The sequence below is a fragment of the Eriocheir sinensis genome, chromosome 41 (genome assembly GCF_024679095.1).
Source record: "Eriocheir sinensis breed Jianghai 21 chromosome 41, ASM2467909v1, whole genome shotgun sequence".
Lineage (NCBI taxonomy): Eukaryota > Metazoa > Arthropoda > Malacostraca > Decapoda > Varunidae > Eriocheir > Eriocheir sinensis.
The window spans coordinates 11,014,693-11,025,801 of NC_066549.1; the positions used below are offsets into that span (position 1 = coordinate 11,014,693).

The window sequence follows — 11,109 nt, forward strand, 5'->3', positions numbered from 1 at the left end:
CGCTCCAAGCCAACGACTGCACACCCTTTACTCCTACCCGATTTCCTGACTCGACTATTTGACATGGAGAAAAACTGAAATCGGGTAGGAGTGAAGTGTGTGCAGTCATCAGCTTGGATGGATGGCGGCACAATGTCCGTGTATTCCGGAGACAGCCTCAGACGCACTCTATTCTATAACTTGAACTCTATGGAAAGGACAGCTTAGAGTTGAGTGGCCACATGTGGCGCTGCCTGTATAGCCAATACAGTCCATTCATTAAGGAATCCGTGGTGTCTCCAGCGAGTTGACACTAATTATTACCTCGGCTGAAAGTGGTTATAAAAACGACATACGAAGAAACAGCTACATTTGTATTAGCAAATGCAGACACAACGTTTACAAAAGCGAGTGTTGGTGGTGAAGGCGTGCGTGGTGATGGTGGTGTCGGGGTGTTGAGGGTGTAAGGGTTGTTGTTTGGTAGAGGTGATTTAGGTGTTAAATATGTGGTGGATGAGGATGTGTGTGTGGTTGGGGATGTTTGGGTGAAGTGGTGATGGTGTTGAGTGTAGTGGTGGTGATGAACAGCCTATGTAGTGGAGGGTGTTGTGGTGTGGATGGATGAGGGATGCATGGTAAGGGTGTGGTGGGTTAAGGCTTCAAGTGTTAGGAGGTGGGTGTAGAGGGTGTGTGGTGGTGACTGGTGAAGGTGTGTAAGGTATGGTGAAGATGGTAATGGTGGGGGTCTGAGCCTGGCATGTGTATAGTAGGGGTGTGTTGGTGGGGGTTAAGGCGTGTGGTGGGAGAGTGTGGAGGTGAGCATGGTGTGTATGGTGGCTTGGATGTGACTGTGACCAACACGCATGTTTTTTTTTTCATTGCTTCTACCTGAAATCCTAAAGCTGGAAAAATGTCTAGAGTTTTGTAGTTCGTCTCATAGATACCGTATATTAACCCCTTGACTGGATTTCCTACCAAGAAGACCTCACCAAGCTACAGGAGTGGAGCAAAAAGTGGCTGCTACAATTCAATGGAGAAAAATGTAAAGTCCTGCACCTTGGGAGGGGATATCCAGCATACCAATACCACATGGGAAATGCTCCACTATCCACCACTGAGGCAGATAAAGACCTGGGACTATATGTTACCAGGCTACCAGTGAAAGCCAAATCCGTGCCAATCGCAGCGGACGGGTTAAAAGGAATATGATTTTTTGCTGTTCTGTTTTCATCATGACGACGACGCAGCGGGGAAAAGAGTGCATTACGACGTCCTGTAATTTCAAGAAAGTTTTATGGTCTCTATTACATCCACATCTGAGAACAGTTTCATCCCTCAGCCACACGCAACACATCACAACACACATCCAAGGGCAGCTTCAGCCATCAGCTACTCCCCACATCAAAACACACATCCAAAGACATCATAGTTCTCGTTCTTTCTGTTTTTATTATGGAGCAGCTTCTAGGTTTTTGTTTTGTTTTTTCCTTTAAGCTGCCTTCTTTAATGTAAAAAAAAAATCATCCATAAGCCACACACACCACATGCCACATCCACGGGCAACTTCATCCATCAACCACATTACAAAACACATCCGAGGGCAGCTTCACCCCTCAGCGCACACACGACACACCAAAACATACACATCTATAGAAGCTATTACACTGGGCAAATTTTCCGTGGATCTTCGGTCAAGCCACGATTTCCGCTGGCGTGGTTCTGATATTTCCGTGGTTTTCTGAGGTGTCCACGATCTTCCAAAGCTACGTTAGATTCACCGAAGGACAACGGTATTATTCACCATCATCAGCAGCAGCAATAACAAGAAACAAATGAGGACCACGCTAGCGGAAATCGTGGTTTGACTGAAGATCCACGGAAAATTTGCCAAGTGTAATTGCCGCCCCATGCACGTGATGCCTGTCAGTAAAGAGTGCTAAGAGAAATTTGTTCACATTGCTCACTTTCAGCAATCACTCTTACAGGTATCGGCATGCATTTATTTAAGCACTGAGGGGGGGGGAGAGAGAGAGAGAGAGAGAGAGAGAGAGAGAGAGAGAGAGAGAGAGAGAGAGAGAGAGAGAGAGAGAGAGAGAGAGAGAGAGAGAGAGAGAGAGAGAGAGAGAGAGAGAGAGAGAGAGAGAGAGAGAGAGAGAGAGAGAGAGAGAGAGAGAGAGAAAAGCACAAAATACAAAAAAGATACCACAAGGTTTTCTTCGAAGACAAGGATTTTACAATGCCTTATAGATAAACCAATAGTAAGCCGTTTAATCGAAGTTACGATACAGGCTTAATCGATGATATGTAGTGCGAAAACAAGCAAGATGGCGTTGCATTTACAGTCGCATAACTTTTTTTTCCCCATAAGAGAGGCTGTCACATGAATGTTGTTTGTTCGCCTGTGCACGCGCGTGGCTCTGAGGCTGGCCACTGCCCAGGCTGGGTGACTGAGGCCACTTTGTTTTATCGAGGCATCCACGTGGCACCGATTCAGGCCGCCTACGTGATCATACATGTTCCAAACTGTTGAATGATATAACAACCACGCTCCACAGATCTGCTGATGTATCCACAGAGGAGGGCGGAGCTCACACACTTCTAGCTCTCGCCGGTGCCGTGGGAGGCGGTGCTGGTGGTCCCGGGTGACTTACTCATCACCCAGCACTTCATGACACATCACACTGGATTAACTTTGTTCGTTTCCCGCTGGCGTAAGGCCACGCCTCTCTCTCACCTGACACTTCCGCCTCCCCAGCTTCCGCCCGTCGTGACCCCGCCCACCTACCCGTATTAGCCAATCACCGGTCACAGAGTCACGGGTGGTAGCTCCTCCCCGTGGCCAATGGGAGCCGTGCTTCTGTTCTACCTGTCTGGTGAAACCAATAAGATCGAGTATCCCTTTGTCTTAACGTGGCGCGCTGATCCATAGGAACAGCAGGTGGCGGAGGTAGTCAGGTTAGGTAGTCAGTGTATATTTTGCGAATGAGCGCAGGTGTAGTCACTAGTTAGTCGCAGGTGCGTGCGGAGCCTCTGCGCTGGGTGTGCGTCTTGTTCCTGCTGACCAGTGCGTCTCGTGTGAGCATACTGATCGAGTGTCCCACAACGGTATTTATCGGAGTTTACGACCCAGACTGACCACCAGAGTTGGAAGGACGCTGACGGGTGTCTCATCGGCGTTGACGTGTTACTGTGTCTCCGTCCACCGACCACGCCAACGCGGTGACAAGTAATGATCCACAGCACACGAATGACTCTCTTGTAGCTGTTGAGAAGCCGCTCCTCCAGTGCCCATCTGCTGTCGGTATTACCTCAAACAGCTGCTGCCTCCCGCCGCCACCTGCTCCATGCTCATCCCCAACATCAGCGGTCAACCAACAGCCTTCTCCGTGCCCTCATCCTCGTCCTCGAATAATAGGGAACCCCCCGCCATGACGGCCTTACCCCCTGCCATCCCCTACTACGCACCAGGTAAGACACATTCTACTATAAGGTGTGGAGGAGGTGAGTGGAGGTGAGAGTCGTCGCATTCTACGGATTCAGCCCGTCTGAAACCTTTGATTTTTTTTTACCACTTGTCCGGGAGCGAATGGAAATACTTGGACAATATATCACATAAGTGACATTGGTGGGAATACTATTGTGAGAGTTTTGGAAACAAATTTGTGTATCACTACAGGTAAACAATGACCGCATATCTCCCATTTTGTCAGCTGGTTCACTCACCTGCCTGACTGCACCAAAATGACCCGAGTATTTATGTCCATCATAACTCGTAGAAAAAGGATAACGATGATTATTTTCGTGACGTTACCACCAGAAATGATAATATTCAACATAAGCTGTAGATCGTAGTAATAAACTATACTCAGCAGTTAATAGCCAATAATAAGTATATGAAGGTTCACAGTTCGTCGTTACTGTTGTCACGGTAAGACAGTAATGGTGGGGATAAGTTAGTGCTGATAATAATTCAATCAAAACGTTAACACTCCGCCGGATCGATGGCTCGTCTCCACCTCGACGGCGCGGCTGGCGGCGGCGAGGAGATCAATATGTTGCGGCGAGCCTCGAGGCGTGACTAAACGGAGCTTTTGTTGGCATAAATAGAAGAGTCATACTCCGGCAAAGATTAATCCCCGGAACAGCGGTGGGTGGGTGTGCGGAAGTGTGTGGTCGATGTGGTTATTTGTTCAGACAGTGTGAAAGTATCTAAACACACTATACTCGCACCAACAGCAATTGTGGTTAAATAAATTGTTCAGCAGAGCAAAAAAAGGTTGGTTTACAGTGATATTATCTTCAATGTGCTACAAAAATATTTAATGGAAACGTAAAATGCCAGAGCACATAGGAGATTTTATACATCAAAAGTGTGTGTACGTGTGTGTGTGTGTGGTTTACTATGGTCAGACCACGCGTTTGACTTGCGATCGTCAGTCAGTACCGTCCCGGCAAGAGCTTGGAGCTCACAAAGGACTGATCTTTGGGAATACTCATTCACACGGGGGCACGGATTAAAGGAGACTGCCCAGTTGTCTCCACTTCTGCCGGGGATCGAACCCGGGATTTCTCGGTTGTGAATCATGCGTGCTAATCACCGCACTACGAATCTGGAGGGAGATGGATAGAAAACTAGATAGAGAATGTGTTAATATAGCTACAAATTATATATATATATATATATATATATATATATATATATATATATATATATATATATATATATATATATATATATATGTGTGTGTGTGTGTGTGTGTGTTTGTGTAAACTACACACACACACACACACACGCACACACACACACACACACACACACACACACACACACACACAGCCACGTGAAGGATGTATCAAAATTTGCTTCTCTTAATAATGAGGCCTGAGACTACAGTGCAAATTTCCTTCAGTTTCACGAAGAACAAAAACAATCAAAATGTTTGTAAACCATTTCAGAAGAAAACAAATGCAGCGTGCCCAGTGGGAACATTTGTGGCGAGCAGCAGTGAGGGCAAGACTGCCTAATGATGCAAGTGGCGTTAATACTGTGTGAAGGATTTCAATTCTGCAGTATGAATGAACAGCATTACATTCCCATCATGCTCTTTATAATTCTATGCGGGAAGCACGACGATTTTTTCAATTCAGAACTTGGCGTTGCATGGAAACTATCTGTATTTATTCTATTTTATGCTAAACTGAAGACAACACGACATGCAGCAGCGGCAGCAGCAGGGCGAGGCAGGCGGCGAGAGGACTGTGCCACCTGCCCCGCCGCCCACCACTAACCGAACAAGAATCAGCGCAAGAATCAGTTTAATATTGCTTCCTCCTTTTACGTTAGTCCATTTAACATATTTGCTGATGCTAACGTATAATCAGTACTGATTCTAACGTTCGTAAGTTTCAGATAAATTCACGTAATCGTTGCTAGACGACGACGATATTGCTTATTTTCCGGCTTCACATAATACTAATTTGAAGTTATATTATAAAGCCCCGATTTTTCGAGTGCAGATCCGGGTTCTAGTATGCTGAGGAGATTATTGAAGCTTTCACAACTGTATCGAGATAAATTAAGTTTATGAATATCGTTTGGTAGCCGCTGCTCTATAGACTTTATTGAACATTCTATTTGTGACATCGGATCAACAGCAGTAGCCTTGGGTAATCTTAATTAGGTAAGCAAGCACCTTGCATATTTACTTGTTCTCGGACAACTTGTGACCTGGAATCGTGTTGCATGAACAGTAACAGCTTGTGGACCACGTTACTGCCGCTTCTGGTCATGGAAGCTGTTGAGGTGATGAATTACACTTACTTTCAAAAGTTGTATTTTATGTGCTGATTCCAGATCTTCATATTATAAATTGTGAATGGAGGCATCTGCTCAGCTTGGCAAGGCAGGGGCGTATGGACAAGCGGCGTCTTGTTTGTCGCCAAGAGGCCGCCGCTAACACCTTTCCATGCAGCCTCGACACGGCACCCGTCCAGCCCTCCGTCCTTGGCCTGCCGCTGTTAGGGGTTGTCATATAATGAGTACATCTGCTGCAAGACAATTGCAACAGACTCAGCATTGGGCGGTGACTGCTCGAATGAGCTGGTAAAGTATCTTCAAAGAGAAAAGCAGTTGGGAACGAGGAAATACGCAACATTTTTCTGTATATAACCAGTAAATGAAAGGAAAAAAAGGCCTAATGCTTTTATTGCTAACTTGAGGAACGCTTGTGTCTGCGTCTTTGGGGATAAAGGAAACGGATACCATCATTGGATGAAACTATTTTGGGGAGGAATGAATGAAGGCGACAAAACGTTTCTTCAACACTCAAAACGAAAAGAACTTTCCAGCTGGGAGTTCTCGTGAAATGCCGAACAAAGACTTGTAGTCTCCTTCCTAATTCCCTCGAGCCGTGACTCGTTAGTTCCCTAACGCTGTGTTATTTCACCATCAAAGTGTTTGGAGTCGTCCGTCCGTTCCAGCCACCTGAATCATCTACGCGGCGATCTCACGCATCTGACTATTCTCTCAGCGTTATTCTATGATTAGGAACATCTTGTAAGAGTCAAGACTCGGTACGTAATTATGGACGCATCAGAGAGAGATGTCAAGGCTGAGCACCCAACAAAGCTCCCTTGGAAAACCTCGTGGGTAGTGTCCGTGTACTTGCTGTTCTTAAGTAAGCGCTGCCGCATCTAAGGCCATCGTTATTCCTGCCGCTGTCCCCACTAATGCAGTTGAGCACTTCCTCTAATTTGCGTAATCGCTAGTCAGAGGAAGTATTTATTCAGATGTCGGAGCACTGTGCATATTACATTACCCGAAAGAAAACATTTGCCATATCACCTCACAGGTATTAAAGAGAGTAACAAAACGAGCACTCATGTATCTTCCTTAATGGTCTGACGGATGAAGGAAATATATTCACACACAAGAAAAACAGCTTCATGTTAGCTTATGTGAATAAAATTTGTTTCCATTAACTTAAATGCTCAAATTGAGAGAGAGAGAGAGAGAGAGAGAGAGAGAGAGAGAGAGAGAGAGAGAGAGAGAGAGAGAGAGAGAGAGAGAGAGAGAGAGAGAGAGAGAGAGAGAGAGAGAGAGAGAGAGAGAGAGAGAGAGAGAGAGAGAGAGAGAGAGAGAGAGAGAGAGAGAGAGACAGAGAAACAGAGAAACAGACAAGTAGGTTTGCGTGAGTTATCAGTCCAGGGTGCCTGCAGGAAGGAGGGTGGCTCATGCTTTGCGGCTGGGGGGAGGGAGGGGGTCACGGACGGCTAATCTCTGTGCCGGGGCGCTGGAGGGTGGCGGAAGGAAGGCGGCATCCGTCATGCCATGTCTCAACACCACGCCGCACTTAACATGCTGACTATAACTTACCATCATGCCTCACTTTTCCTGATATATATATATATATATATATATATATATATATATATATATTTTTTTTATTTTTATATATATATATATATATTTGTGTGTGAGAGAGAGAGAGAGAGAGAGAGAGAGAGAGAGAGAGAGAGAGAGAGAGAGAGAGAGAGAGAGAGAGAGAGAGAGAGAGAGAGAGAGAGAGAGAGAGAGAGAGAGAGAGAGAGAGAGATGAAATTTGAACTTTGTGAAGAGAAAGAGCAATGAATAGAAAGTCCGTAAGAATCTGCTTATAACTCAACGGTCTCATCACGAGCTGGAATCACGAGCAACAGTCTTCCCAAAAGAGCCGAGAGGTTATTGTCGAGTGGGGCCTCACCCCCCCACCCCCCTTGCTCAAGGGTGGGGGGGTAACCTCTGCTGTCAGCGGAATAAGTTTTCAGGCGCGAACCTCAGCCTGCAGGGATGGCAAGCCGTCATGGATTATACTACATGACGGAGGTGTGTGTGCGTGTGTGTGTGCGCGCGCGTGTGTATGTGCGTGTGGGTTTGTGCGCGTGTGCGTATGTATGTGTGGATGTGCATGGTGATGCTTCAGTTACGGCTGTTGTCCTTGATGTTGGCGCTCTATTGTCTAGTTAGTGTTTGTCCATGGCAGTGCAGTTGGTGCAAGCGTCGCGGGGCAAAAGATGTCGTCTGGCCAGCACCAGGGGCTGGGGTGCAGGAGCCAGGAACTGCGCCACCCGAAACCTGGAAATCAACTTTGGTGCCTGAGGTCTTTTAACCGAAGATATTTTCATTCAGATACAAATATGAATTTTATTCCGTATTTGTTTATATGGGCTCCACAAGTTCTTCTTTGGTTTAGCACAGAGGAGATACCCCGTGTCGGTGGCCGCATGGTTGTGATGTTATACATTGTAAGTTACGGCCAAGGGATGGGTTCCCATGAGAAACTTCACAAACTCTTGATACAGTGGTAATTTTTTTCACTGTTCAGCTTGAGGGGTATTCAAGTCAGCCATTCACACACATTTGTAGTACCACTGTGGAACAACCCTTCCTATTAAAGCACCAACCGACCAATAACATCCGGGTGAGACAAACCCATCCAGATGACTGATGCCCGAGTGGCCGAAGTACTCGACGCCAAGCCCGGCGCGTGTGGCGACCACCTTTATTCGTCTTGACTTATGTAGTCTGTTTAGTAAGTTTTTTTTTCTTTTTATAGAGGAATTGAATGTTAATGAATTCACAGAAATAAATATGATCATGAAACCATGACGAAGTTGAAGTACTGCAACCGTCTTCATTGAACATATCTGCGCACTCTTACCTGTCATCATGCAGTTTTCCAAGTTAGCGGCTCAGGCTACGCACTGCAGTGAGATTAGCTTTTAACTAGAAAAATATCCCATGCAAATAATTCATTCTTACGAGTGATTAATTCTTACGAATGTGGTATGCATCACGTCCATAGTTGAGGGTCATAAAATAAGAGAATAATCAGGCACTTGCATATTTGTGAAATAAAAATCAACAAATTTAAAAATGCAAAAGGTAGCTCATGCAAGCGAAGAACGGAAAGAAAATTCAAGTTTATCCGATGAAAATGACAGAAGCTTTGAATCTCAAAGATATTGTTTACCCAAGACAGGTTGCCAGTAGTTCATCTTTTCGTCTAACGTCCAGGTATTAGTGTAGCTGCCAGACTCTGTGTTGCTGGTGAGTATTCCATAACCTTGGCGGGGTGGCTCCTTGTTCGTCAGCTCGAGCAGGAAGTCTAATGTTCACTTATCAGCCCCATTTCCTCCTGGTCTCAGATCAACACTAGTACTCTAATGGCTGTATTCCAAGCCCTCCTTGAGCGATGTCAGTTATTACCGACTTGAAAACAGGGAGGGGCCTCTAAACATTTTTTGCTTTCAAGAAATTTAATAGAATTTATTTACTTTTTTTTTGCCCGTTTGTCTCCCACTATTAACGGAAAATTATTGTGAAAATTATTGTGTCATTAACTCGTAAAAGTGGTTAATAAAAAGCTCACAGAGAACGGAGATTTTTTTCTAATAAATATTACTGGAACCTGGAAGAACCTAGGATGAGTGTATTGGCGTCAGTGAGTAGACGTAGGACGCTTTGGGTTAGCATCGTTTCTTGTCAAAACTATACTAGCTTTCGGACGTTTCCTCCAGATATTTTAGAACTTTGAACATAAGCAGCAGCCTGGCAACGTTAACCCCTTGAATGCGGATTTCCTACAGTTAGACCTCACCAAGATACTGGAATGGAGCAAAAAGTAGCTGTTACAATTCACTGAAGAAAAATGTAAAGTCCTGCAGCTTGGGAGGGGAAATTCAGCATACCAATACCACATGGGAAACACAAAGGCAGAGAAAGACATGGGAATATATGTTACCAGGCTACCAGTGAAGGCCAAATCCGTGCCAATCGCAGCGGACGGGTTAAGGAAATATTGTCTATTGAACTAAACCTGTTAACAAAGCGTGGCCTGGCACAATGCTCGGGGTGCGCATACTCGTCCTGTTTTAGCGTCGTCACTGAGGCCCGTATTTTTAACCCGGTAGCTGCGGGGATCATGTTTCTTAAAGGCCCCTCTAAGCGAGAAAAATGAGAAAAATCATCACCCACGCAAAACGTTTTGTAATATATAGCAACGCATTTGTGATCAGTTTATGCATCATCTGTTTTTGGGAGGGGTTTATATCATGGGAAAAATTTGACCCGTCGCTGGTACACGCTAAAGCCACAAATTTGACCTGTCGCTGGTACACGGTAAAGCCACAAATCTGACCCTTCGCTGGTACACGGTAAAGCCACAAATCTGACCCTTCGCTGGTACACGGTAAAGCCACAAATCTGACCCTTCGCTGGTACACGGTAAAGCCACAAATTTGACCTGTCGCTGGTACACGGTAAAGCCACAAATTTGGCCCGTCGCTGGTACACGGTAAAGGCACAAATTTGACCCTTCGCTGGTACACGGTAAAGCCACAAATTTGACCCTTCGCTGGTACACGGTAAAGCCACAAATTTGGCCCGTCGCTGGTACACGGTAAAGCCACAAATTTGACCCGTCGCTGGTACACGGTAAAGCCACAAATTTGGCCCGTCGCTGGTACACGGTAAAGCCACAAATTTGACCCTTCGCTGGTACACGGTAAAGCCACAAATCTGACCCTTCGCTGGTACACGGTAAAGCCACAAATCTGACCCTTCGCTGGTACACGGTAAAGCCACAAATCTGGCCCGTCGCTTCTACCGGGTTAAACGTCTGGGCGCCTCAGTTCGCCTGTTTGAAAAGCCTCTGAAGAAGTTGCCGGGCTTTTCATGGACTTGTTTGTGATGCTGGTGATAGTTGTACACGACTTCTACATCTTGAACGGGAAAGACACCCATAAATCCGGTTAATCTTCTCTGTGGCCTTGGGAAACAGTCGTAGCGGGAGCCCGAGACGTTTGAAAATATGGACCTAAGGCCGATATTTTAAGACACTCGCTTCTCACATCAACTATTTATAAAGGCCAAAGAGGGCATCAAACGGGTTCTAATGAGTGTTTCCTTAGGTTCACGGTACAGAAGAAGGGTAAAACTACCACCAGGGTCATAAAACTACTCCTGGAAATGCCCCAAACACCTAGGAAAGCCTTGTCAAATAGGTGAACTTGGGCGCCGAAATGTTTTAAAATACGGCCCTAACCCCCTCGCTGTGACGCTCAGGAGCTCAGCGCATGGAGAGTGCCTCA

At 45.8% G+C, this 11,109-nt stretch overlaps 1 protein-coding gene across 1 annotated transcript in view; it reads left to right on the forward strand.

Moving 5' to 3' along the window:
• The first annotated feature begins 2,516 nt into the window (after nucleotides 1–2,516).
• Nucleotides 2,517–11,109, forward strand: part of LOC127009647 (paired box protein Pax-2-like) — a 14,938-nt gene continuing 6,345 nt past the window's right edge. Inside the window, exon 1 of the mRNA XM_050882900.1 lies at nucleotides 2,517–3,447. Within this exon, the coding sequence (XP_050738857.1) occupies nucleotides 3,324–3,447 (124 nt within the window). The 5' untranslated portion in view covers nucleotides 2,517–3,323. The remainder of the gene's footprint in view (nucleotides 3,448–11,109) is intronic.